Below are 26,389 nucleotides of genomic sequence, written 5' to 3'. Positions count from 1 at the left end.
GACTGCCTATGGGGAAACTGGAGAGGCCTGCACTGGGTAAACATGTGGAAGGACCCCATTCTTCCTTAGGGGTTGTTCCAGCTTCTACCTTCTTCATTTTTGAAGGGTAGCTGTATTTGTGTTCAGGCACCTGCTGTGTAAGTCCCTAGCCTGTCAATCTGCAGTGCGTCTGAGTGCAGAATGACTACAACCAGCAGAAGCACGGGAGAAGGGGAGCCCTGGTAGCTAGAATTGATGGGGCCACCCTTTTTCATCACTGACACAGGTCTTGGGATGGGGTCTTGCTGCAATGTGGTTTTTTACACCATCCACATCTACCTGTCCTCTCCTTTCTCTCTTCTTCCCAGGTTAAGCGAACTCTATTCATCAATGGGATCTCAAAATATGCTGAGCCAGAGAAGATCAAGAAGCATTTTGAGTAAGTCTCACTGTGTCCCTAAAGACTGTTCTGTAATAGGGATGTTTTTATTAGGGTAGTACTAGTGTTATCTGGAATGGCAAAAATACCTTGAGAGTAGAGAGCTAAGCAAAATCAGTGAATACCTTTATTTTGGGTCGCTCACTGTTATTTTTCTGCTTCTTATTGGAATTTGAAGTATCCTTTGTTTTGTGCCTTGGGAAAGGCTCAGCCATCTCTTGCAGAGCCATAGGGGGTCAGTGTGGTAAGCAGTGGACAAGGCATGTCTTGAGTTGTAGTTAAGTTCACAGATGAGATGCAGGAGGTGCTGAAGCAGTGACTGTGGGGTGTTGTGCTGATGCCCTGATCACAGTCCTTGTAGAAAGTATGTCTGTTTAACAATAAAATTTAATTCCTCTTCTGTCAGAACCTCACAGTCAGGACCATGTTTAGAAGCACCATGGTAGAAAAGAAGTGCTTTGTACCCTTTGGGAACCCTTCTGCCTCTTTCTCACCACAAGTCTGTGAAGGCAGAGGGGGGAGGGTGGGGTCAGAGAGACTCCTAGCTGCTGTAGGGCAGAAGTCCACAAAGGCTTCTTGTTCCAAAGCCTTAGGGTGTGTTCCTTAGCCTGTGTTTTAAGTCAGCTGAAAGGGGCAGTGTGCAGACTCCCCTGCAAACTCTTGGTATGCATCACTGTGTTCAGCCCAGGACACTCTTCTCAGGGCCAGAGAGAAGTCTTGACCACTTGAAGTTTGCTTGAGGGATGCCTTTGGTGCCAGTTGTGATGAACTGATGCTTCTCACCCACAGGGAGGCCTATGCCAATTGCACTGTCCTGGAGGCCCGTCCCTGCTATGATGTTGCCCGGCTGATGTTCCTTGATGCAGAGAGGTAACCTCTATTTCTGGAGAAAAGGCAGAGTGGGCTGATGTTCCTGATACCCCCTCAAGTCTGGTGCCACAGAGCTTTTATGAGTCACCCTCTTTCTTTCCTTTCTTTTTTCTCTTCCGCTTTCGTGTTTCAGGAAGAAAGCTGAGCGTGGACGAATCTACTTCACCAACCTGCAGAGCAAGGACAACACCCCATCCATGATCAACCCCAAGCCCTGTGGCCACCTGTGCTGCTGTGCCATCAGGGGCTGTGAGGAGGTAGGGTAGTGCTAGAGGTGTTGGGCAGAAGTTGGGTGTCCCGTGGCTTGGGTCCCCATATCATCTCTCCTCTGACCTCTGTCCTCCTGCTCAGGTGGAGGCTATCGAGTATTACACCAAGCTGGAGGAGAAGCTCAAAGATGACTACAAGCGGGAGAAGGAGAAGGTTAATGAAAAGCCTCTGGGGATGGCCTTTGTCACCTTCCACAATGAGACCATCACAGCCATGTGAGTGCAGATGGTCCCGCCCTCTCCAAGAAGGTGACTTGTCCCAGCCTTTGCTTTAAATCAGAACAGCAGCACTAAGGCATCCCCTCAGCTTGTGCCTGCCAGCCTTTTGTGTCAGCCTGTCCCTCTTTCTCTTGTCTAGAATCCTCAAAGATTTCAATGCTTGTAAGTGCCAGGGCTGTGCGTGCCGTGGGGAGCCCAGAGCCTCCTCCTGCAGTGAGTCCCTCCATGTCTCCAGCTGGACTGTCAGTTATGCTCCTGACCCACAGAACATCTACTGGTGAGCAGCTCTGTAGGGTTCAGTGGCCCTGCCAGTGGGAAAGGGGTGCACCCTCCCTTTCTCCCTCTCCGTCTGCTCCTCCAGGAGCTGAGCGAGTTGTTCTTGCTGAAGCCCAGCCTGGCTGAGCTAGAGGTCTGATCTCACTGGGAGGGAGAAAGCCTTGGGCTGGCACCCCAAGTGCTGTTCACCAGGCTGGGCTGTGATGTGCATGCAAAGCCTCACACCTGGTATTCTGCCCTGTGCAGCCATCCTGATGTCCTCTTTCTCCCTCCCAGGGAACACCTCTCCATCCGGGGCTTTATATGGTGGATCCGCTGCTTTGTGATTAATGTGGTCCTCTTCATCCTTCTCTTCTTTCTCACCACTCCTGCTATCATCATCACCACTATGGACAAGTTCAATGTAACCAAGCCCGTGGAGTACCTCAATGTAAGGACTTTGGAGACAGGTGCAGGGTGGGTAACCAGGAACCACCCCAAGGCACAACATCCCCTGCAAAGCTGGGGATAGGGAGAAAGATTGTCATTGTTCCTGGGTCCTGTCAACCTGACGTGAGGGAGGTGCTGAGCCTGGACAGGGTGCAGTGGCAGTCACAGTGCTGGGGCCTTGGCATCAGCAGAGGCAACTGTTCCTTTGCCTGGCACAAGAGCTGGTTCACCATGTAACATGTGATTTCTTCTCTGCCTTGTTGCAGAACCCAATCATCACCCAGTTTTTCCCCACTCTGCTGCTGTGGTGCTTCTCTGCTCTTCTGCCCACCATTGTATACTACTCTGCCTTCTTCGAAGCACACTGGACCAGGTAAGGACAGCCAGCACCTGTTCTTACCTTCTTAGTGTGGTGATTGGCTGCTAGACGCTTCTGACTACATAAGCTACAGGTTGGATCTTTTGCTTGAACTTCTGTCTTCCACTCCAGCATGGTGTTATGTTGCACCTCTTGGGCACCTGGGGACTGCTGTGCACAGTTGTCCTGCCAGTCTTTAGCTGCTGTTGTGCAGCATGGTTGTCTGAGCAGAGCTTGACAGGTCTACAAGAAGAAGAAAGCTGGGAGGAGTTGGGACTGGTCACTATGAGAAACACAAGTAGCAAGGGAAGTCTTGGCTCAGGTGAGCCAGGCAGGGGTGGTGTGCCTGTATGTGTAAGATGTAGCAATTCCAAGGGAAAATCATTTTAGCTGCTCTGGTTTCTGGTCACAGAGAAGGCACTTGAAGTGCAGAGCACTAGAAGCCTGCTGCTTGTGAGGAACGTTCCCTGCAGGACACTCAATGTAACCTTTGTTTCCTGGTCTATGTTGCAGGAGCTGGTGGGGAGGGTGTCACCAGCTCTCAGGATTGCAGGTCAGGGAAGATGGTTGCAGAGCCTGTGAGACAAGGGGAAAGGAATGGAGACCTGATAACGGATATCAAATATGCTGGAGGAAAAGGGGATGTGTACTAGGAAGGGACAGGGTGGGATTTAGATTAGACATTGGGAACTGCTTACTGATGGAAAGCCATTGGAAGCACAGTTTCTAATGGTGACTGGTGGGGTGAAAGGTTAACGGCTTCTCTGTCCTCAGGTCTGGAGAGAATAGGACAACCATGCACAAGTGTTACACCTTCCTCATCTTCATGGTCTTGCTGCTACCATCTCTGGGCCTGAGCAGGTAGGAGTTGTGGGAAGGGAGGGCAAGTACAAAGTTATGGAGCACAGGGAGGGTTGAGGTGCACGCCTGATTGTTCTTTTCTTTTTACAACATCCCTTCCTCACTGCACTGGTGCTCTGGCCACCATCCCATTGGGAGACTGGTATTTAATGTTAGTTGAGGGAGAGCAGGCCCGACCATACATGACTGGGTCTCTAGGACTTTACTGACTCACTCTGCACATTGACATGTGCCATGATGTTACAAATAATGCAGCAAAATTTGGCATGGTAGATGAGTACGTGTGAAAAGTCTGCTTGACATCTGCTGGTGAAGGATGCATTCTCCACCTCTGTCCTCAGCGTGCAGTCCAAATTTTGCACAAAACTAGTGAATTCCTCCTTTAAGCCAGAACTTGAACAGGTTATGCTGCTTGGCTGGGTGGGATAGTTTGGTACAGAAGTGCTCATCTCTTTGGGTGTGTGCTTCAAATCTTCCTGCACTTTAAATATTGTTCTGTAGGAAATACTGATGCATCACCTGCCAGCCATTGTGGTGGGCTCTAGCGCTGAACAGGGGCCAAGTAGAACAGTGTGAGAAAGAAAAAACTGGGGGGTGGGTGGGGGGCAGGGAAGTCTAACTGTGCTTGTTCATTCTTTACACATTGTGGGGTCAGGGATCTTTAAGATCCCACCTAAATTCCATATTTGAGATACACCCTCTCAGTGGTGATGTCAGACAAATCCTGAGAATAAGACAAACCATCTGATACTGGCAGAAGAATAGTCCTTCATCCCCCTGGGTGACTACATGTTTGCAACACAGATTAATAAAGCCTTCTTGCATGTAAACTTGCATCTTGGGCAGGTGAATGCTCTCAGAATGTTTGCATTTTGACCACAAAAGAGACCACGCTTCCTTCTGAGGAGTCAATCCCTCTGCTGTTGCCTGTTGAGCTCTGCACTCCACCAGTGTCAGAAGATTGGATAGTTTTATATTAAAAAAACAAAATTGAGAAAAATGGGATTTGTTTCTTCTAAGGGATTTTTTTAAATCTCTTGTCGGAGGGTACTTTGTATGTAACCAATTTCTTCTGTAGAGTCAGTCATCTGTTCCTTACGTGGATGTTGCGCCCAGACAGAGGAGAGAGGAAAAATATTTATAGGATTAGAGTAAAGGGATGAAAACATACATGAATAGGAAGCTTTAAATCCCTTTTTGAGTGTTGCATTGTTTTGTTTAGTTTTATTTTTTTCTAATGTCCAGTTTACATAATTGCTGGTGACACACTCCACAGCGAACAACACAGTCTATGGTCAGCGCATTGGATCTTCTAGAGCAGCTTCTACATATGTGCATTTCTGTCTGTTGCTGCTTCTGATGGTTCATCTTTTCTTCTTGCCCTCTTCCCCCACAGCTTGGATGTATTTTTCCGCTGGTTGTTCGACAAAAAATTCCTTGCTGAAGCTGCCGTACGATTTGAGTAAGTGGCGTTGAGCAGAAAGGCTTTGTTTACAACGGGAGGAGGTTCTTGTTGGCATCCAGAGGTTAGGGGGACTCCCAGCTGCTGCCCTGCAAGGAGGGAGCACCCCTTGCAGCCCGCTCTTGCTGCATCTCCCCAGGTGTGTGTTCCTGCCAGACAACGGGGCTTTCTTTGTCAACTACGTTATCGCCTCCGCCTTCATCGGGAACGCCATGGACCTGCTGCGCATCCCTGGTTTGCTCATGTACATGATCCGACTCTGCCTGGCCCGCTCGGCGGCCGAGCGGAGGAACGTCAAACGCGTATGTAGCGGGGCTGAGGGAGGGGGTGTGCCCGCACCCAGGGAGGGGAGTGCTGCAGTGGGGCCCTGATGGGGCTCGCCCGGTGCTGTGCATAGAGCTGGGTGTGTTGCAAATACCCACTCAGCTCTCAGGGTCCTCCTGCTGATGGGTCTCCGTTCCCTCCCGCAGCACCAGGCCTACGAGTTCCAGTTTGGGGCTGCTTACGCCTGGATGATGTGTGTCTTCACTGTAGTCATGACATACAGCATCACCTGCCCCATCATCGTCCCTTTTGGTAAGCCATACCCCTCTGCCCCCCGTGCCAGAGATGGAGGGTAGGCAAGAAGGCTGATGTGGGAGAGATATTTCCTCTCAGTCTAGCAAAGAGGCTGATGCCCCACTTGTCTGGCTTTCTTCTCCTTCTGCCAGGGCTCATGTACATGCTGCTGAAGCACCTGGTGGACCGGTACAACCTGTATTATGCTTACCTGCCTGCCAAGCTGGACAAGAAGATCCATTCAGGGGCTGTAAATCAGGTAGTGGCAGCCCCTATCCTCTGCCTCTTCTGGCTTCTCTTCTTCTCCACAGTGCGCGCAGGTGAGCACTGGGCTGGGATGCCAACCCTTAGCCTCCTACTGAGCCACTTCCCTGGCCAGGCTCTGATCCTGGCAGCCTCCAGCCACAGAGCATGGTCACAATCCTTTTGACACTGACACTTTGGTTTTCCTTTGCCCCAGGGTTCCTGGCCCCCACTTCCATGTTCACCTTTGTGGTCCTCGTGATCACCATTGTGATCTGCCTGTGTCACGTCTGCTTTGGGCACTTCAAATACCTCAGCGCTCACAACTACAAGGTGAGGCAGAATGGCTGGCTGCAGGACCCTTCTCCTTGGTAGCACAACTCAACCACAAAGCAGCAGGGGCTCTGAGGGGTCCCAGCCTGCTCTTTGGCAGAGCCTGTCAACCCTGACTTCACAGAGGGGATAGTCCTTAGGCTGTCTCTGCTGCCTGTATATTGCTGAGGTGGGACAGCAAGTATGTTGCCCTGGCAGTCTCAATTTCTCCTTTTCTCTCCAGATTGACCACACAGAAGTGGATGCCATAGACAACAGGCAGAATGGGAGACCTGCCACTAATCTGCCAGCTCCCAAATCAGCTGTGAGTCACTATCCCCACATCTGTGCCCTGGCACACTCCTTGCCTCTGTTTGGAAAGGGGGAGGTAACTCCCTGTCTTGAGTACCTCACTCCTCACTTTTCATTTTTCTGAGTCAGCACCTGGATCCTCCCAGTGAGGGTGGGAGGCAACTGCTGGGCACTGTGCCCCTCACCTGCTCTCGGTGACGTGTAACCCCCACACACACACCTCTTTCCCGCTGCTCCTCAGATGCTGTGCATTTACTTTCCATCTCTCTTTCGGCTGGGACGGTGAATCCAGCCGGGTCAGTCTCCCTTCTCATTCTGCATCTTTGCACGCTTGCACGCCAGCAGAGGCTGTCACCCACCAGGCTTGTCCTAGTGCCAACACAAAGGCATCTCTGTGGACATTGCCTTGAAGGCCATGGAAGTGCTTTGGGGACTCTTCTCTCCCCTGTCCAACGTTCTGAGACCCCCAGAGTCGGTTTTTGGAACTTCACCTTGGCTCAACTGGCTCACTCCGACTGCTTCCTTTCACAAGGTTTTTGTAGTGGGGATCTATGCAGGGCTGCAGAGATGAGGTAAAGCAGAGCCTCCTGCTTCCTCAGGAGAGCAGGGCTGGGGTGTGCACATGTAATCCAGGCTCCCTCCTAGGCTCTAGACAGCTAAGAGCAGCAACATTTTGCCAAAAGGAGAATCCTTATAAGAGGCAGGCAGAGCTTTAAGACACATCTGCTAGCAAAAAAGGAAGTGCAGTCTTCCAGTTCACAAGGGCTCCAAAGAGCCTGAGAAGCCACATTCTTTCCTAGCCCAGATGCCCTGTCCCAGGCTGCTGGGGATTGAAACACATCCAGTGTTTCAGGGCCAAGCCCCACTCCTGGTATATTCCGTGGAGCCTGGACTCTTCCTTGCCCTCCCAGCATATCCCCACGCTCAGCCTCATGCATGGTGCTTAGTGTGGTGTGCTCTGCTTCCTGGAGAAGTTCCCTGGACTCAGGTGTGTTTCTGCTCTCTCCCTGCCCCTTGCCTGCCCCTGACAGAAGTACATCGCCCAAGTGCTGCAGGACTCCTCGCCGGAGGGCGAAGTTACAGAGTCGGAGGAGCAGGGATCGCAGGATGAGGAGCTCATCAACGCAGACGGCATGAATGACACAGATTTCCAGTCGTGTGAGGACAGCCTGATAGAGAATGAGATCCACCAGTAGGGACCTCAAAGGGCGGGAGGGGAAGGAGGCCCAGGAGCGGGGCAGGCTGTGCGCACGGAGACCTGGGAAGAGGCACCTGAGGGTGCTGGCTGCTGCCCTCACCCTCCCGCCCCCAGGGCTGCTGCCTTCAGCGAGGGCAGGGGCCCTGCTGCAAGCTCTCCATCTCCCTGCCCCTCCTCCCCTGCGCCAGCCCGGCTGCTCGGCAGGCATGCTCTTTACTAGCTACCTTCTTCAATGCATCCCTGGACCCCAGACTCCCAGAGGCTGGGGAGGAGGGGGCCATAACCCCCGCGGTGCTGCCCTGGACTTGCAGGGAGGAGGAAAGCTGGGTGCTTTGTGGGAAGGGGCATAAGGGGAACATTTGGGGTCTTCTGAGCAGGCAACTGTATCTCCTCTCTTTCTGGTGAGAAACACTAATAATTTATTAGATTTACAGGAAGGTGATGAATGAAAAATTTCAGTCAGATTATTGGAAACCCCACCCAAGGTGGGGTTGGCTTTTGTTGCACCTTCTCCCTGTGCCTGCCTGTGCCCTTTCTCAACTGCTTCCAGCATCCAGTTGGTGTGGCATCCCAGGAGCTGGTCCAGGCCCAGGGGTGGGGACAGGCTTCCCCCTCACCACAGGGATGGTGACGGTGACCCTGACTTCATGGTCAAGGGTGGCATCACACCAGGGAAGGGGCACTGGGTTGACATGAGCTAGATAGGCCCTTGCAGGATGAGGGGTGCTGAGGGCGTTTCTCGTGAGCAGGAGGAGGCGCAGGCAGCCTCTCCCCCAGGTCCTGCTCCCTCCTCTCCCAGGGGCACAGGCAGGGGTTTGCAGCATCATTTAAAGTGGCATTTTTCTTTGCACATTTTACTCCCCTTTCAAACAAATCAACCTGACCCCCATGTGGTACTGCAGCCCCCCTTTTGCTGCCCTGTGTCTGAACAGCAGGTTCAGGCTTGGGGGTGGGGAGGCTGTGTGGGGGTCTCCTGGGTGCTAGGGAGAGGGGAGAAAGGGTCTCAGGCTACAGGCCTTCAACAACCTGCCTAGATCAGCACTGCCTCATTGCAATGAGGCCCCATGGGCTTCCTTCCCTGAGCTGCTGCAGGGTCTTCCCCCAGCTGAGGTGGTGAGAGAGGGAGGGAGCCCTGGGAGAGCAGCCCCTAGGAGCTGTCTCCAGCCGGGATCACCATCTTCAGGAGCATGAAAGCCTCATGAGTCTGTGATGACTTTCTTCACCTGCCCTGACTGGTGTAGGCTCCCCTACCACCACCCAGCCTGAGAGGGGGGTTGTTCCTCTCCTACCTCTTGCTCTTGCCCCCTCCCTGTTGATAGCTGTGTCCCAGAGGCAGGCAGGGAACAGGATGGGTGGGAGAGGTGACTCGAGCCCCTGGCACATGGAAGGACTGACCCTGTTTAAAGACATTTTGTGAGGTTGTTTCTGGTCAGTATCAGTTGCCCTCAATTGCTTCCCCCCTCCTCTTGTGTAAAATGTAAAGGAAAATAATAAATCCCTCTGCTATTTAGCTATATTTATTTCCCTCAAACCCTGCCACCATCCTGTTTGGTGCTCATTGCGGACACTATCACCCTCCCTTTGCCTGTCATCCGTGGGTGCTGTACCAGCTCCCTGGGGCAGTACCCTGAGGGGCCAGGTGAAAGGGGATGGTCATTTACCTTGTCAATCACCCATGCTGGCCCAGGAGCTCCAAGCACTTTAATCGACCAGAACAAGTGAACTGTCAGCCCTGCCCACCTCAGCTGCCAGGAACAGTGGTCACATCTTATGGCTTTTCTCCCCTGTGCCTTCCCTAGAGGAAGGGAACCCCACAGAGGGCAGGTGGGGGCTGCTCTAGGGAGGACATAGCTGCCTTTCCTACAAGACTTCTATAGGAATCCCAGGCCTGGAGAAAAGGGTGGATGGAACAGAAGAGGTGTGGGTCTTCAGTGCATGGGGAGGGCAGGTCACACCAGCTTCCAGGGCTCAGCTGGGGCTGGAGCACACATGGGTGTGAAGAGGCATGGTGAGAGTCGCCCGTCCCTTCCAGGTAGCGGCCAGGAATGAAATGAGCATGTGAGCTGAGAGTTCCCGGTCCACTCGCAGGCTGGGGCACGGGGGATGTTGATCCTGCTTCCCTTCTTCTCACACCCACCTACTGCCCTTGCTCCTGGTCCAGCAGGTGGGCTGGGATGCCGTGGTCTCTGTAGGTACGGCCGTGCTCCAGGGCTGCCTCTGTGGCTGGCAGGGCCCTACCCACAGAGAGCTGTGTGTTCTGAGTGGCACTGTCTGTGTAGAGATGTGTATAATACCCTGTATATATTTGTGTACAAAAGAAAAAAGGAAAAAAAGGAGCTATTGTTTGCAGTCTTTTCTTTGTGGAGTGGGCTGGGGGCTGGGACTTGGGAGGAGAGGACCCCAGCTGCTGCAGGGCTGCAGGAGCATGCGTGGTGCAGAAAGCGGGGCGGGGAGTAGTGTGAGCACAAGCCCTGCCCTCCTGCCAGCGGCTCAGCCATGGCTCACAGGCTCTCGCAGCATGAATGGCTTTCCCTCTGACTTGCAGAAGCATCAGGGACTTTGCTGCTAAAAGCAGGTAGATGGGGAGCTGTGTGTACTAAGGCTGCAATGGAAAAAGATGGTTTGGAAATGATGTGGTAGTGGAATTTCACTGGTAGCCTCATGCCACATGTCGGCCCGCCCCCATTGTTCCAATAGCAAGTTACACAGCCTCTCCTGCACTATCCATTCCAAACCTGGACACCTGGTTTGGGTGGACAGCTACAGCCTTTGGGAGCCTGTGGGGCATGCTAAACCCCTGGAGCACAGAGCAGCACTTTCCCAAAACATGACGCTGCTCCTGTGTCAGCCGTGCCCTGAGTGCTGGGACAGACAGCAAGCAGCCAGCCCCCAGGATGCTCCCTGCTGCTCCCTGTGCAGGCTGGATCTGGCGTGCTTCCCAGGAGCCTGCTGCATGCCGTGCTCCTTACGCCGTGCGCAGTGGCCGTTGCTTGGAGGGTGGCACAATGGAGAGGCGAGGCCTGGCGGGGGCTGCCCGGGGACGGACAAGTGACCCCAGCTCCATGCCTGCCTCACTGTGATCGGGCTTCGTGTGCCACCAGTGCAGCACCAGCAGGGGACAAAAGAGCCTCCTGCCCACAGCCGAAGGACAAGGGAAGAGGCAATGCCAGAGAATGAAAAACTGAAGACGGAAAGAAGAACTGTGCTTGCTGCCAAGTCCCTGCAGTCATCACTGTAAAAAGGAAAGCTTGAGGGAAGGAAACAAAGAAATTGCAGAGAGATTTTGCAGATGTTTTAGGGAAACGGCTTCCAAGCATAAGAGGAAGGACGTGGGACAGCCTTTGTGACAGGATTATTGAGGAGCTGCCTCCTGTCCCAGGAGAGGGATCTGTGAAAGCAGCTTTGGAGGCCACTGAAGGGTAATAAGGCAGGAGCTGAACAGGACAACAGCGGCACAAGGATGGGCACAAACCCAAAGCAGGAACAAGCCCTGGCCCGACAGGCCTCTTGCTCTTTGAAAGCACAGTGCTGCCTGCAGTTCCTGCAGAGCTAAATAATGCCCCCCTTATGCAGGGACCCCCTTATGCTTCCAGCCTGTGGCAAGCCTGCCTGGGAAAAAGATGGAGCAGTCCTTGCAACAGCCCAGAGCAGGGCACCCCAAGGCTGCCTCTGCACTAGGACGGAACAAGCAGAACAAGCTGCCGGTAACAGAGTCCCCTGTATAGGGACAGGGCAGCTCCAGTGGCTGCTGGCCAGGACTGGACTGGTCCTTTGTGCCTGCAGCAGCAGGACCGTGTACAGCTGGTTTAAACGTCTGGGTTGCCCTTCCCTCAGGCAAGGGACATGGCTCCTGGCCCCATGTGCAACCTGCTCCCTGCTTAGGAAGGATTTACCCCCGGGCCAAGGTGGGGTGAGGTAGAAAGCAGGTGCCCTGTGAGGCCTGAGCTCCCACAGCTCGATGCCAGTACTGCAGTGGGTCTGTATGGGCACAGCCTCCCCAGCTGCAAACAGGTAAGGAGAGGGATCTCCAGAGCTGGTGACACCCTTTAGGTTCACCCTGTTCTGCCCTGGCACCAAAAGAATGGCACTCAGAGCCTCTGTCCTGGGATGGCGTGAGCTGAGCTGCTCATGCCAGGCCAAGCCGTGTCAGATATGCTGGGCTAAGGCACGCCAGGCCAAGCTGTGCCAATCCATGCTGGGCCATGCCATGCCAGCCAAAGCCATGTTGAGCCATACAGGGCTCCACCGTAGGGTGCCAAGCCCTGTGTGGCCATGCCCGCTGGTAACAGCACCACCCAGCATAGCTGCACCATGAGTCACGGAGGGCACGCAGGGGCAGCCCCGTGTGGCTGTGGAAAACCCCAGGGCAGTGGGACCTGCCTGGGGAGGGCCCTGCTGGCAGCCAGCAGCGAGGGGCAGCTGAGGGTGGGGGGTGCCAGCCGGGGCACGCAGGGAGCCCGGGGCAGCGGTGATGCCTGTGACCACCTGGACCACTGACTGAGGTGCTGCGGGCACAACAGTCTGGGATATCCGGCGGCACCACCGTACTCAGCCGTGGCACCGAAAGGTCAGTAAATGCTGGGGACAAAGGTGCAGTTCCGAGCTTCACCCAGCCGCGCTGGGCTACTGGCAGTGTGGAGCAGTCACCCTCAAATCCATTCCTAGAGGAAAGTTGCTTCCTCTTTTCCTTCCAGCCTCGGTTTCCGTGCGGACCCAACCCTTTCCTCAGAACAATGGTGGAAGGAGCACGCCCATCGCGGCGGAACCCCTCCATCCCTGGGAGCTGGGAGAGGGTGACAGCAGACAGAACCTCACCACCAGCCTGGATCTATAATCCCCTCCAGTGTCTGTAAACTGTCACTGCTCCTTTAATTCCCCCTCCCACTGCCCTCCCGGCTTTGCTCGTACATCCTGCCCGCCGAAACTCCACCTTCCGCGGGGCTGTACTGAGCCGTGCTGGGCTGGGCTGGGCCGGGCTGGGCTGGGCCGGGCCGGGCCGAACCGAAGCGGGCAGGGCGGTGGCGGCAGCAGCTTCCGTAAGTCCATCCCCCCATCCTCCCCCTTGTCTGACCCCCAGCTTGGGGTTAAGCACCGGGGGGGAGCCCGTCCCCGGGTCCGTCCGTCTCCCCCTCCCTGGCTGCTTCCTGTTTTCTAAGCTTATCTAGGCATGCCTACCCCTCCCATCCCTTTCTGTCTGCGGGATTTTTGCATTACCTAACGCATCCGCAGAGACCCAGAGGCTTCCCGATCGGGGCGGCGAGTAAACTGAATACCGCAGCCTCCCGGGATGCGCTGCCGACCCCAAAGCCAAGCCCGCATCCGTCAATGGGATGCGGTAACATAAAGGGGAGCCTGTGGGAAACAAGGATCTTTGTCATCTGGAGGGCTGGAAAGGGCCCGAGAGCTGCTTGAGCACTGTGGGATGCCATGGGCGGCTGTGATGCCTTGCCCCGAGCTGAGTATGCGGCAGGATACCGTGTGTCAGGGCTGGTTTTGAGGAAGGGAACTCCCCACTTCCGTTGATTTGCAAGAGCAGCTGGCAAACCAGAGGTCTGCAAAGATTTTTGGCTGGGCTTCAACAATGATGCTGCCCAAGGGTTTTGCAGTAAGAGCTAAAGTGCACAAGGTGTCAGGGACCCTGCAGGAACCAGTGTGTCTTTTCGCTCCCGCCTGGGAGGGATCGGAGATGCCTCAAGTACTGGAAAGCATCATATTGGAGTTGGATGTCACCTGTGGTGGAAAACTGCCCTCGGGGCTTGGCTTGTCTCATCAACCCCTTCCTCCTCCCTGGAGGACCTGCAGTGTCCGTCAACATAGGCCTGGGGAGTGTCAGTAGCTGCCCCCATTGCTTTAGAGACCCATGTGGTTCCTCTCCCATTCTGGGGTCTGAAATGCTTTCCTTTGCTCTGCGCTTGCGTGACCTCCATCTGCACTGAGCACAGCCTGCCCAAGTATTTTGAGCCACAGAGCTAAGAATAACTCGTACGGTGCCCGTGTCTGCAGAGAGCTCCCCGTGTCCGCAGCCATGGCCCGTGCTGGTACGTGGGGTGGGAAAGGTGCAGGGAAGCTGGCAGGGGCTATGGGTAGGGGAAGTTCCCTGGCCGCTGGCAGGTTGTGGTGTGAGTGCCGGGGAGGTGGTGAGGGGGGATCTGGGGGCAGTGTGGGCAGCTGTACCTGGGATCCCTCCTCCCTCAGGGCCTCTCAGTTCTGGGAAGTGTCTGGGGCTGGAGAAGCCATCCTGCCAGCTCTGCAGGCACCGAGTGCCTTGCCGCTGGGAGAGACTGCCAGGGTGCAGCTGTGGAGCAGGAGTCGTGGGAGGACTATCTATCTCCATAGATTTGGGACTGTCGTAGAGGAGAGAAGGGCTGGCGCTTCCCTGGAGAAGGGTAGTGGGTTTAGAGCATCCCAGAGCAGGCAGAGTCATGGGAAAGGGTAATTTTTTTCCTTCTGAAAAGCTTCTGGCTAGGACAGCCACATGGGTTAGCAGCCAAGTTTATGCCCTGTGTATGTGCCAGGAGCTTACACCCTATTCACTGTTGTCTGCCTTCCTTTTAGCTGTCACAGCCCTTCAGGACAAGGAAAGCCGCCTCTTTGGAGCCAGGCTGTGTCCTGCTCCCCTGGGATAGGGTACTGGGGAGGGAGCAGGCAGCACTGGCATTCCAGTTTGCTGCTCTGAGTGGGTTGCTGGCTCCTGGCTTATTTACCCAAGGACTACACCACTTTCTCACATGGAGAAACCTCTGAAGTATTCGGCACCAGCCCAGCCAAGCAGGAGCTGAGATTGCTGGGGAGGGGGCCAGGATGAGCTGCAGATGCCAGTGGGCTGGGGACAGTGGCACCATGGCCCTGCTGCAGGTGACGCTGCTTGCGTGGAGGCTTGGAGCAGCCGGAGCCAGAGGCCCCTTGCAGCCTGGGCGGTGCTGTGGGTGTGCGTGCTGGCTGCTGCCATGGTGCCTGGACAGGGCTGAGGGCAGCTGGACGCCGGGAGGGGAGCTGGGACTTGCCCACCGCAGCGGGCGCGGTGGGGCAGGGCTGCGGGACCAGACATGCCTGGCAGCTGTGCCAAGCTGGTTCGGAGCTCCTGGCCGTGAGCTGCTGGTCAGAGCCCCGGGAGAATGGACAGGGCAGGGAGAGGTGCGGGATGGGGGCTCTGGTGTCTGTCCTGCCCCGCTCTCCTGGTGCCGGGGTGCCCCGCTGAACTCCGCAGTCCCTTCCCGGTATCTCCCTGCAGGCTGCTCCTCTGGCGGTCGGCGAGCCTTGAGTCATCCTCCCTATCCACCCTGTGTGTGTGTGCCGTCCCGCCTCTTCCTTCCCTGTCCTTCCCTGGCCCCATAGCTAGAACTATCTGCTGGGCTCCTCCCTTCCCGGCCCTATTGACTCAGTGCTCAGGCAGCCGGGCCGGCTTTCGGAGAAGAGGGAAAAGGAGAGGGAGAGGCCCCTGGGGGTGGGAGAAGCCGCAGGCAGCCGCTGACGCCCTCCCGGCCGAGGCGGGTGAGGAGGAGCCGGGACGAGGGAAGAACCCGGAAAGCTGCGCCGGGAGGAGAGGCTGACGAGGTTGGAAAGCGTCTGGAATTCCTCCGGGCTCAGCCTTTTGGCATGGCGGGGACAGGACAGGACCCATGACCTAGGTGCTGGGGGCTGCCTCCTCTCAGCCCGCCCTCAGTGCTGCTTTGCCCCCTTGGTGTCCCCTAAAGACAGCAGGGCTGCAACGGCCAGGCTGGAGGACAGGGCTCAGAACGGGGCTGCTGCTGGGGATGGGGCCTGGGACGTTCTCCTGGTGTGTGTGTGCCCACCCTGGGGTGCTCCGATGTCACTGGGCTCACTGCACCAGGCACTGCTGCTGAACAGGGTCCCTGCTGTGGGAGTGGTGGGGAACTGGGGATTCAGCCTCCAAGCCTGGCTCTATGTGATGGCTGAAATGCCCAGGGGAGAGCAAGGTGGCAGCTGTGCCTCAGGGCGGCCGTGCGTGCTCTGTTGCAGGGAGTGGAGCGGGAGGCAGCGGTGCTGGTGCCGAGCTATGATGCCCTTTGGCGGGATGGCTGCTCGCGTCGAGAGAGACCGCCTGAGAGCCGAGGGGCTTGGCCAGCACCACAACGCCATCAAGTACCTCAACCAGGACTATGAGGCCCTCAAGCAGCAGTGCATCGAGGGTGGCACCCTCTTCAGGGATCCCCAGTTCCCAGCTGGCCCGACTGCCCTTGGATTCAAGGAGCTGGGGCCACACTCCAGCAAGACACGGGGAGTGGAGTGGAAGCGTCCGTCGGTAAGTGCTGGGCTTGCTCCTTCTGCAGGGCTGGCGCCCCTGTCCTGCATGTCTGCACTGATGTGGTGTGCTGAGCTGCAGACTGGCCTTGCTGGCACCCCTCAGTGTTCCAAGTCCCTGGAGTGCTGCAGAGCCACTTTCCCAAGGGCCCAGGGCTGTTCCCCATGAGTGTCTGCTCAGAAAAGCATTGTGTCTAGCAGGCACTGCTTCCTCTGGGCAGCAGACTGTGGGCTTCAAAAGAAGGTGGGTTGGTGTTCTTGCTCCTAGGTGCCATGGCATGGATGTGTCACCCTCAGTAGCTGGGGCTTTTGAGAGTGCATGTCCCCTGGTGCCATGAGGGCGAGGGGAATGTCATCCAGCCTTGTCCTCCCATGGATACAGCAAATCTTGCCTTGCCTTACCGTGATGGCCTTGGGGTTGCAGTCAAGCAGCCTTCCCTAGCAGAGGGCAGGTGGGGTACATCTCACAGGGACCATATACCATTTCTCTCGAGTCAGAGCTGCAGTGGGTGCCAGCCCTGCTAAAGCCCAGGCCCTGCCAAGATCCGGCACCAGCATCTGATTCTGTCCTTCTGCAGGAATTAGTGGATGACCCTCAGTTCATCGTTGGCGGTGCCACCCGGACAGACATCTGCCAGGGGGCTCTGGGTGAGTGTTGAAGCTTTGTCCCTGGACCTTGGTCCAGGCAGCAGTGACTGGGGAGGGTTGGGTGGCCCTTTCCAGTCAGTGAGGTGGAAACTGCAAGTCAGGGGGCATCCTGTGTCCCCTGGTAGCTCTAGGTCAAAGCTCCACAAAAATGAGTTGATGTGTGCACAGCTTGACCGTGCTGAGATCAGTGGAGATTCTGAGTGCATCCATGCCTCACACATGCTGACAACAATGCCAGGAGCTGGCCAAAGAGCTCCCTGCTTTGGTAAATGGTGAGGGATGGCAGCTGCATGACAATAACAAACTGAGCTGCTGGTGGTGGTGGTGGTGGTGAGAAAATGCTTGTGAACGAATGTGGTGTGGCAGAAGGGTATGGAGAGGTGTACAAGTGATAATTTGTCTTTTTTCCGGGGGTGTCTCCCAAGGCAAAGGCACTGAGGCGAGGAGAGAAGTGTGAATGGGCTAGGTAGGCTAGCAGAGTTGAACCACAGCTGGGATTTTGTGGTCACCAGAAACAGATCCTGGTACCACAGACAGTGTTGTCCTGACTGGGGGCAAGTAGGGCACTTGATTGAGAGTACTGTATACCTTAGCACATTTAGCATGCTGTTTCAGGGCTGACTACATTTAATATATCCAGTAATTAGGACAAACTGGAGGTGGCAGCTGGAGTGCATAACAGCCCAAAGCACTGTGGTAGTGTTCACTTGGTCATTAAAAACTCGGAAATGGCATTTTGTCAAACCACAGCCCAGTTACAGGTTATCCAGGCTTGAGGCTAAGGTGTGAAAGTCTTCAAAGGTAAAAGAGAAAAGAGAATTAAGTCAAAGAATTTAAAGCACAGTGGCCTGGAGCAGCACTTGTGGTTAAGATCACTCAGAAGGAAAAGTGCGGTGGCATTGCTTGCAATTTGAGAAGCTGGGGCAGCAGCATGAAACTGCTCGCTTGCTAAAATGGCTTTTTACATGTAATTCTGCTGCAGAACTGCTGTCTGAGACATGGAGGGCAGTCAAATGAATGAGTTATAGGAGAGTCCAGATAAATGGCTGCAGGAGGGGGCTGTTGGTGCTGCTGTGTGTGGTGGTCTGGACACAGGCTCCAGGTGAAGGAGGAACGTTCCCTGTTGCCTTGAGCTAATCCTTCTCTCTGTGGGCAGGCTGAGCAAGCCTGAATCACTGAGTTCTGCTTGCTGGACCTTGTCTGGTTTTTCCATGGACTTTTTGAGCTGGGTGGCCGCAAACATTTGCAAAGAGAGCACACCATGGGCTCCTAAACATGCATCACCTACCCGCCCAGCTAGGGAGGTGATGGGTACTCATACCAGCTTCATCTCCTTCCCCAGGTGACTGCTGGCTGCTGGCTGCCATTGGCTCCCTCACGCTCAACGAGGAGCTCCTGCACCGCGTGGTGCCCCATGGACAGAGCTTCCAGGAGGACTATGCTGGCATCTTTCACTTCCAGGTGGGCTGGGAGCTTTTGGCCCTCCGCAGCTGGTGGGCTGTGGCAGAAGCGAGGGTGGTGGGTTGAGGCCATCCCTCTGGGGGAGGGATGATGCCATGTGACGCTCTGAGCTCACCCCACTCCCTCCTCACCCCCCAGATCTGGCAGTTTGGCGAGTGGGTGGACGTGGTGGTGGATGACCTGCTGCCCACCAAGGATGGGGAGCTTCTGTTTGTGCACTCGGCGGAGTGCACCGAGTTCTGGAGCGCTCTGCTGGAGAAGGCCTATGCCAAGTGGGTATCCCCGTGGTGGGCACGTGAGGGGTGGAGGGAGGGGAGTCTCCTGTGTCGCTGGCCCTGCCTGTGCTGGGTGTCGGGGCAATGCAGTGCGCTACCTGCTCATCTCCTCACGCGCCCCTCAGGCTGAACGGCTGCTACGAGTCGCTCTCGGGGGGCAGCACCACCGAGGGCTTCGAGGACTTCACGGGCGGCGTGGCGGAGATGTACGACCTGAAGCGGCCGCCGCGCAACATGGCGCACATCATCCGCAAGGCGCTGGAGCGGGGCTCCCTGCTGGGCTGCTCCATCGACGTGAGTTACGGGATGGGCCGGGACGGGCCGGGCTCTGCCGCAGCGCTGGCCACAGCCAGGCCTCACAGCCAAGGCTGGGTCAGCACTCCCCTCGCTGGGTCAAGGTTACTCCTTTGCCCTCCTGCCACAGCTCCCTTTCCAGAGCCAGCGTGGCAGCCCTGCGGCACAACACGTGGCTCCTTTGGATGGAGCGGGATTGTTCATCTCCAGTGCAGGACAAGGCACTGCCTTTAACTCTGGCCATGCTTTGCATCAGCAAATTACCTGGAGCAGGGTTTTTATATTCTGAACTTTGGGTGGTTCCTTGATGGATCTTTGGTGTGCTAAGGAAACTGGCTTTAAATTGTCCCCAACCAGCAGTCTTTGAGCACAGTGAGCTCCTACCTGCTAGTTCTCTTGGCTGGAGCAGTGCAAAGCAAGGAGAATTCTCCACACAGTGGAGGGAAGGGACAGGGATAAGACTATTTGAATTCAGTCCTATTGACTTGAGCATTACACATTCTCCTCAGATCACAAGTGCCTTTGATATGGAAGCAGTGACCTTCAAGAAGCTGGTGAAGGGCCACGCCTATTCTGTGACGGCCTTCAGAGATGTGAGTCACCTAGGTTAGGCTTTAATAGCAATATCACCCTGGCCAGTGGCATGGGCTCCAACTTCTGTGTCTGGTGTCTGGCAGGTGAACTACCGGGGTCAGCAGGAGCAACTCATCCGCATCAGGAACCCCTGGGGTCAGGTGGAGTGGACTGGAGCCTGGAGTGATGGGTAAGCAGGACAGAAGGGATGGCAGTCTCGCTCTGTCAGGCCAGTGAGCACTGCACACGCAGCAGTCAAGCACAGGGCAGTGCTGAGGGGAAGCTCACAGTGTGCAGAGCCCTTCACATGAGAAAGAGAGGAGTTATAGGCCAGCTCTGAATTGCTCTCAGGAGTCCTTATCTAATTGTCTCTCTCCTGCTATTCCAGATCCTCTGAGTGGAACAACATTGACCCTGACGAGAGGGAAGAGCTGCAGCTGAAGATGGAGGATGGAGAGTTCTGGTGAGTGCTGGAGCAAAGTGCTGTTCCATTTCAGCAGCCTGTCTGGGAAGGAGCAGAGGAGCTGGGGAGAGATCCTGCAGTCATGCTTCACCTGAAGCGCATGACCTGCCTTTATGAGCTGGCTTCCCAGCATTGGAGAGCTTGCCAGCATTTTCTCATCTGATCTAGTTAATAATTTTCCTCCCTGAAGGAAATTCAGGCCAACTAAATGCAAAACAAACATGTAGGAAGAGTAAACATCCCAAACCCAGCACAAGGCTTTAAATAAACTATAACTGTTTAGAGTAAAAGACTTTACTGTCATTTAATTCTCCTAAAATGTTAGCTGGGTCCAGAGCTACTTGTGCTCTCCTCCCTGCCCTCAGCAGTGCCCTGGCCTCAGCCCCTCCTTGCCTCCCACAGGATGTCGTTCCGGGACTTCATGAGGGAGTTCTCCAGGCTGGAGATCTGCAACCTGACCCCCGATGCCCTGACCAAGGACGAGCTCAGCAGGTGGCACACACAGGTGTTCGAGGGCACGTGGCGCCGGGGGAGCACTGCCGGGGGCTGCAGGAATCACCCAGGTACCTCTGGCCTCCACACCTGTGCTCCTGGCAGCGTGACGGAACCAGGCGTCTCATCCATGCATCCCCTTCCTCCCAGCCACATTCTGGATCAACCCCCAGTTTAAGATCAAGCTGCTGGAAGAAGATGATGACCCTGGGGACGACGAGGTGGCCTGCAGCTTCCTGGTGGCTCTGATGCAGAAGCACCGGCGGCGGGAGCGGCGCGTGGGAGGTGACATGCACACCATCGGCTTTGCTGTCTACGAGGTAACCCCTGCCCGCCCCAGGCTCCTTCCCTGGGACAGGCTCAGCCCTGCCAGTCCCACCTCAACCCCAGTCCTCAAGAAAATCTTTCCCACCAGCTTTGGCCAGCTGTGGGCTAACGTCCCCCATCCTGTGCTCCCTGCAGCTGGGGAGCACAGGATGGGGCACGTACTGGGGTTCTGATTTTTTCCCCTTTTCCCTCCTATCTGCAGGTTCCTGAAGAGGTACGTGCTGAGCTGTCACAGCCTACCCCATCTTGGAGGGAAGCACAAGACTGGGCAAAAATGGATTGCTGCATCCTGTGGCATGGGAGCTCCACAGCACTGGCTGTGGCTAGTGTGCCAGTGGGAGCTGAGCACCTCCATGTGGGAGGGAGGGAGGGATGGCCCCTAGTGGATGGGCAGGGCAGGGCTGTCCTACCTGATGGAGCTGGTGCTGATCCCACCACTCCCTGTGGGTGCTTCCCGTTGTGGTCCACACGCACATTCCTTCCCCCAGGCCCAGGGCATGCAGAATGTGCACTTGAAGAAGGACTTCTTCCTGCGAAACCAGTCCCGGGCACGGTCTGAGACCTTCATCAACCTGCGAGAGGTGAGCAACCAGATCCGGCTGCCCCCCGGCGAGTACATCGTGGTGCCCTCCACCTTCGAGCCGCACAAGGAGGCTGACTTCGTCCTGCGGGTCTTCACCGAGAAGCAGTCGGACACGGCGTGAGTCCCAGCCCCCTGGCAGGGACACCCCGTGTCTGTCAGCACTGGGGTGTCCCCCCCTGCACCTTGCCAGCTCCCCTGCTGGCTGGGAGCCTGCTCATCACTTTGTTTTCCCCTCTCTGCCCCAGGGAGCTGGATGAGGAGATCACGGCAGATCTGGCAGATGAGGTAGGACCCGCCACTTTGGATTGGCTGGTGCTGAGGCTCCGGCACTTTGGAGGGGGAGGCTGGGGTGTCAGTGTGGCTGGAGAGGGGCTGGCAAGGTTGGGGTAATGGGGATGTGAGAATTAACAAAGATGAGAAGAACAAAGAAGAGCTTCCTTTCCGGTTGGCGTTTATTGAGCCTGGAAGGGAGGGCAGAGCCTGGGTTTGACCACTAACCTCTTCTTTCTGGTTTGCATCTCCCCAGGAGGAAATAACTGAGGATGACATAGAGGACAGCTTCAAGAACATGTTCCAGCAGCTGGCAGGGGAGGTGAGTAAGGCTGCACCAAGCTCTGGAATGCCCTCTGGGGAGGGGAGGGGACAGGACTGAACCCCTGGCTATGGGAGTTCCAGCCCACCCCACCTCACTCAGTCCCATCCTGCAGACAAGTCCATCTTTGCTGTGGCTCAGCCCAGCTGCCCGCAGGGATGGTGTGATGACAGGGGCAGATTTGGGGAAGAGCACCCAGCTGTGAGCAAAACTCTTCTGAGTGTACAAGAAATGTAATGGCATCCTCATGTTTTGTGACTAAGGCAGAGATGTTTAGGCAGGAGGGGGACAATGGCCACAAGTGGGGTGGAGAGCAGGCAAGGGGTGATCCTAACTCTGCTTCTGTTCCAGGACATGGAAATCAACGTCTTTGAGCTTCGGACTATTCTGAACAGAGTCATCTCTAGACGTAAGCACTACTCTTCCTACCCCTGCTCCCTGCAGCCCAGGTTGCTCAGCAGGCTGGGTTTTGGTGCATGTGCTCAACCTCCTCCTTCCTCCTCAGACAAAGATCTGAAAACGGATGGGTTCAGCCTGGACTCCTGCCGCAACATGGTCAACCTGATGGATGTATCCTCCTGGTGCTGTGGACCAGGGCTGGTTTTTGTGGTGCTCAGCCTGCAAGAAACAAGACTTGTCTCTTGGAGCTGGGGCTTGGCTCTCCAGCAGTGCTGAAGCTGTTTAACTGGGGGAAGAAAGGAAGGGTCCTTATGGCTTCAGAGCCACCTGTCCTACACTCTTCGACTTCAGCAGCAGGTTTTTTGAAAAGCAAGGGCCATCACTTCCCCTGCTTGCTTGGGCCCTGGCTCTGCCACCAAAAGCCCAGCATGGTCCCACCCCATGCCTTCTGCTTTCACCTCCAGGAGGAAGTTCCTGTGTTTCACTTCCCATGGGCTCCTTAGCCTGATGTGCTGTTGTGCCACCCAGCCTTTGAGGCACTCCTCAAAGGCAACAAGGACTGTTGGGTTTCTTTCCTCCAAACCATCCTGTCCAGCTGCTGTGGATGAGTCAAGTGACAGGAGCCATGGCCAGTGTCCTGCTTGTACAAGGACATGCAGCTGGGGAGTCAGGCAAGGAGCGCCTCTGAGCCCTTCTCCAGGCTGGCCCTACAGCATTCCTTTTGCTGCAAGCCAGCCCAGCTTTGGTCCAAGGACAGCATAGCAATGTGTTTCCTACAGCAGCAGCACAGCTGCTCCCAGGGAGTGGCAGGGCTGCTGGTTCGAGTCTTACCCTTTCCTTGCTGGGTTTCAGGCTCTTATTTTGTTGATGCTGCAGGATAGAGGGGAAGGTTGAGGGAAAAATTGGACAGGCTAAGTGTGTCCAGGCTTTTCTCACCTCCTGTGGCTGGGATCTGGTAGCTTTGCCCTTGTACCCTCTTTCTTGGCTACTTTGACCTCCTTGACCCTCTGCCCCCCAGAAAGACGGCAGTGCCCGCCTTGGGCTGGTGGAGTTCCAGATCCTGTGGAACAAGATCCGGAGCTGGCTGGTGAGGAGGAGAGGGGGCATGGTGCACTGCACAGGGGTAGCACCCCTCCTGAGGCAGCAAGGAGGGGGGACAGCCAGCCTGGAGGCCACAGGAGAGCCCTCCCTTCATGTCCCCTGTGATGTTTTTGCAGGCAATCTATCGCCAGTACGACCTGGACAAGTCAGGCACCATGAGCTCCTATGAGATGCGCATGGCTCTGGAGTCAGCAGGTAGGTCTGGAGCAGGATGGGACTGGGCTGGAGGCTGGGGAGGGGGCTCCTGCTGCCAGAGTCCTGTCCTAAATAGCAGGAGAAGAGTGTGACCAGCTTATATTGCATGCTTGAAGCCAACCTGTTGTAGTGAGATGCAGCCCCTGTATGCACCAGGCTTTCTGCATCACAGCTGTGCCAAGTGTTGGAGCCTGAGTTAGAGATGCACACAGGATGGTCCCAGCCTCTGGCCTGCTCTGGCCTGCAGAATCCCATCCTGGCAAAGCAGAGGCTGGGGTGGATCAGTGAGCTAACTAGTCATATATGGCTGCAGGGAGAGCATCCCCTCTTCCCGCTGAGGCTGGACACAGTGCCCTTCCTTGGGCACTGGATTGGTGGACCCTTTGTGTGGATGCATGGACTTTCACACCTACACCCTGCTCTGCTGCCTCCCAGGGGGCTGACTGCTCTCTGCCTCGCAGGTTTCAAGCTGAACAACAAGCTGCATCAGGTGGTGGTGGCACGCTATGCCGACAGTGACATGGGCGTGGACTTTGACAACTTTGTCTGCTGCCTCCTGAAGCTGGAGACCATGTTCAGTGAGTGATGGCCCTGGGGCAGGCAGGGAGGGCAGGGACAGAGAGAGGTGTTGCTCACTTTGCTTGTGTTCCTGCAGGGTTCTTCCGTAGCATGGACCCTGAAGGCACTGGCACTGCTGTCATGAACCTTTCTGAGGTGAGAGTTCAGCCCAGTGAAAGCTGGGGTGGGAAACAAGGGGACACAGCATTAGGGTGAATGGGGCACCTGGGGTGGGTGGTAGAAAGTCCTTCAGCCGCCTGGGTGGGGAAAGAACCCATAAAAGATCAAGGTGAGTAAACAGGACTGCTGCAGGCTCTGTGTTTCATGGAGGGCTGTTAAAATTGACTCATGAGGACACCACAAATGCACCCTGCTCATCCTGTCTCCCTCTCCTTCCCAGTGGCTGCTGCTGACGATGTGTGGCTAGGAGTTACAACAGATCTGCTGCAGCTGGGACACCCCGATGGGCCAGGCCCACTCCAAGTGCCTCCCCTTGGATCTATGGATACAGGATACTCTTCCCCCCTTGCTCCATCCCACGCTGAGCCACCAGCCCTGCCTCCCAGCAAGCCTCACACCATCTTCTCCAGTGGACCAGGGGTCAAGGCAGGCGGGGGATTCCCTTCTCCTCTTCTGGGCTGGGTTCTTCCCACATGCCCTTGCTCCCTCTCACCCCAGAAGAGGAGGAGGGCGAGCAGCACGGGGTACCTGTGAGCCCCTGCATGGTGGCAGGCTGGGGCCAGCTGCAGAGCAGGAGGGGCAGCTGCTGGGGCACCAGGGGGAGGACACTGGTATCGTCTGCTCCAGTGCTGAGCCACCCCTCCAGCACACATTGCCTGTCTGCACCCACACCTGGCAGCAGCAGCACATTCTGCCTTGCTCAGGCAGCAGGTTCCCAAGGGAGCCACAGTGGCCTTCTGGGAGGAGGGATGGCCACACTGGCTGTCATCAAGCCCTTGCACCATTCTTAGCACTCCTAAGCACGACCAAAGTGTGGAGCCTGCTGGCTCCTTTCTGCGTGGCCTTCAGCACATCCCTTCCACCTCCATGCCCTAAGGGCTGGCCTAAGCCCAGCACTGGGTCAAGCTCTACAGCTCAAGCACTGAATGTTTTGGGGCTCCTCCATCATGTGAGCACATGCAACCCTGTATTGCAGCACTGAAGCTCCTCTTGTCCACGCAGGCACAGCCGTGCCATCACTGTCACAGCAGCCTGGCCTCCCCACCCATCCCTGGGAGCTCCTGGGACATCTGCTGCCCTTGGTCATGGCCCACAGCAGGGCTAGGGGTACAGCACCCAAGAGGAAATGCCTTCCTCCAGAGAGCAGGGGGTGGTGGGTTATGGGGGTCTTCAGCACAAAGTTGGGTTTTTTCTCCCAATCCCTCATCCTCCCCTACTGTAACATTCTCCTCTTATCTTGGGCTCCATCTTTGCTCTCCATCAGAGCAGATGAACTCCAGTGCCAACATATTTGCACTTCTCTGTGCTACTCCATTCGCCTCACCTTCTCCTGGGGTGGTGGGGTGGCTCCAGCCTGGCAGTGGGCGAGGGCCCGTCCCCTGCCCTGTAGAGGCAGGCAGGCAGTTTGCTCCCCAGACCCCTGTTGTCACTGGAGGATGCAGTGACCTGCAGCAATAACCACTGCTGCCTGCCCAGCAGCTCTGCTTCCCCACCCTGCTCACTGTGCTCTCCAGGAATAAACAGATCTGCTAGACCTGTGCTCTGGGAGGTGCCCTGGGGTGTGTTACACCTGTGCTCTGGGAGGTGCCCTGGGGTGTGTTACACCTGTGCTCTGGGAGGTGCCCTGGGGTGTGTTACATCTGTGCTCTGGGAGGTCTCTGGGGGTCTGCGTCCTCCCTCTGCTCGCCGTGGGCCAGTGCAGAGCCAAGCCCAGGTCACTTGGCTGCTTGCCCAGCCTGGAGCAGCACCATCAGGGCAGGACTTGCTGTGGGGCTGGAGATATCCACATTCCCTAGGATTTTATGAAACTTGCCTCTTCCTTTGCACAGGTGTCTCAACGCTTCCACATGGAGCAGCACCATGTAAGAAAGGGGGAAGGGAGCACTGCTCTTCAGGAAAGGTGTCTTGTGGAGGCTGGGGAGGGGAAAGAGGATAGGATGGAATTAACTATGGAGCTGGTGGAAGTGGAGAACAGCCTGGAACTCTGGACCCTGGAAAGGGACCAAAAAAGGTTTATTTCTTCCCTGGGTACAGCCTGTGAGAAGTGAATGTTTTCCCCTGCTCCCTTTGAGGTCATGCCAGTTATAGCTAGAAGCAGAAGCCCTCCACAAAAATGAGAGTGGAGTGCTGGATGCTGGGGCTTTTCACAGCATGGCTCAGAGCAGGACTGCTGTCAGTGCATCCTGCTCCTTGCTCACACT

The 26,389-nt window shown here is 56.0% G+C and overlaps 2 protein-coding genes across 2 annotated transcripts in view; both read left to right on the top strand.

Annotated features, from left to right (window-relative positions):
• TMEM63B (transmembrane protein 63B) overlaps positions 1 to 10,108 on the top strand; it is a 48,833-nt gene extending 38,725 nt beyond the window's left edge. The window contains exons 10-24 of the mRNA XM_054280368.1: positions 348 to 418; positions 1,208 to 1,288; positions 1,422 to 1,545; positions 1,640 to 1,773; positions 1,916 to 2,053; positions 2,329 to 2,482; positions 2,748 to 2,854; positions 3,614 to 3,700; positions 5,097 to 5,162; positions 5,302 to 5,464; positions 5,633 to 5,738; positions 5,873 to 6,040; positions 6,181 to 6,296; positions 6,520 to 6,600; positions 7,619 to 10,108. Coding sequence (XP_054136343.1) covers positions 348 to 418; positions 1,208 to 1,288; positions 1,422 to 1,545; positions 1,640 to 1,773; positions 1,916 to 2,053; positions 2,329 to 2,482; positions 2,748 to 2,854; positions 3,614 to 3,700; positions 5,097 to 5,162; positions 5,302 to 5,464; positions 5,633 to 5,738; positions 5,873 to 6,040; positions 6,181 to 6,296; positions 6,520 to 6,600; positions 7,619 to 7,783 — 1,761 coding nt within the window. The 3' untranslated portion in view covers positions 7,784 to 10,108. The remainder of the gene's footprint in view (positions 1 to 347; positions 419 to 1,207; positions 1,289 to 1,421; positions 1,546 to 1,639; positions 1,774 to 1,915; positions 2,054 to 2,328; positions 2,483 to 2,747; positions 2,855 to 3,613; positions 3,701 to 5,096; positions 5,163 to 5,301; positions 5,465 to 5,632; positions 5,739 to 5,872; positions 6,041 to 6,180; positions 6,297 to 6,519; positions 6,601 to 7,618) is intronic.
• A 2,644-nt stretch (positions 10,109 to 12,752) lies between these two features.
• On the top strand, positions 12,753 to 25,728 carry CAPN11 (calpain 11). Its single transcript, XM_054280380.1, has 22 exons — positions 12,753 to 12,821; positions 15,766 to 16,048; positions 16,626 to 16,695; positions 18,038 to 18,156; positions 18,295 to 18,428; positions 18,557 to 18,725; positions 19,235 to 19,318; positions 19,403 to 19,488; positions 19,687 to 19,761; positions 20,164 to 20,324; positions 20,404 to 20,573; positions 20,783 to 20,794; positions 21,069 to 21,280; positions 21,409 to 21,448; positions 21,690 to 21,755; positions 22,107 to 22,164; positions 22,261 to 22,325; positions 23,173 to 23,241; positions 23,372 to 23,450; positions 23,912 to 24,028; positions 24,106 to 24,164; positions 24,409 to 25,728. The coding sequence occupies exons 2-22, from the start codon at positions 15,803 to 15,805 to the stop codon at positions 24,433 to 24,435; spliced, it is 2,118 nt and encodes a 705-aa protein (XP_054136355.1). The 5' UTR covers positions 12,753 to 12,821; positions 15,766 to 15,802; the 3' UTR covers positions 24,436 to 25,728.
• Positions 25,729 to 26,389: the final 661 nt, after the last annotated feature.

Source organism: Melozone crissalis, unplaced genomic scaffold (assembly GCF_028551555.1).
Source record: "Melozone crissalis strain CALT ecotype California unplaced genomic scaffold, PUWL_Pcris_2 ptg000027l_1, whole genome shotgun sequence".
Lineage (NCBI taxonomy): Eukaryota > Metazoa > Chordata > Aves > Passeriformes > Passerellidae > Melozone > Melozone crissalis.
The sequence above is the reverse complement of the archived record's forward strand: the minus strand, read 5'-3'. Positions and strand labels throughout refer to the sequence as shown.

Excerpts from the sequence above, each read along its gene's own strand:
- CAPN11 (XM_054280380.1), top strand. The coding sequence starts at position 15,803 with ATGATGCCCTTTGGCGGGATGGCTGCTCGCGTCGAGAGAGACCGCCTG. Across the intron at positions 18,157-18,294 it reads CTGGCATCTTTCACTTCCAG|ATCTGGCAGTTTGGCGAGTG; the intron begins GTGGGCTGGGAG and ends CTCACCCCCCAG. Across the intron at positions 24,165-24,408 it reads CTGTCATGAACCTTTCTGAG|TGGCTGCTGCTGACGATGTG; the intron begins GTGAGAGTTCAG and ends TCTCCTTCCCAG.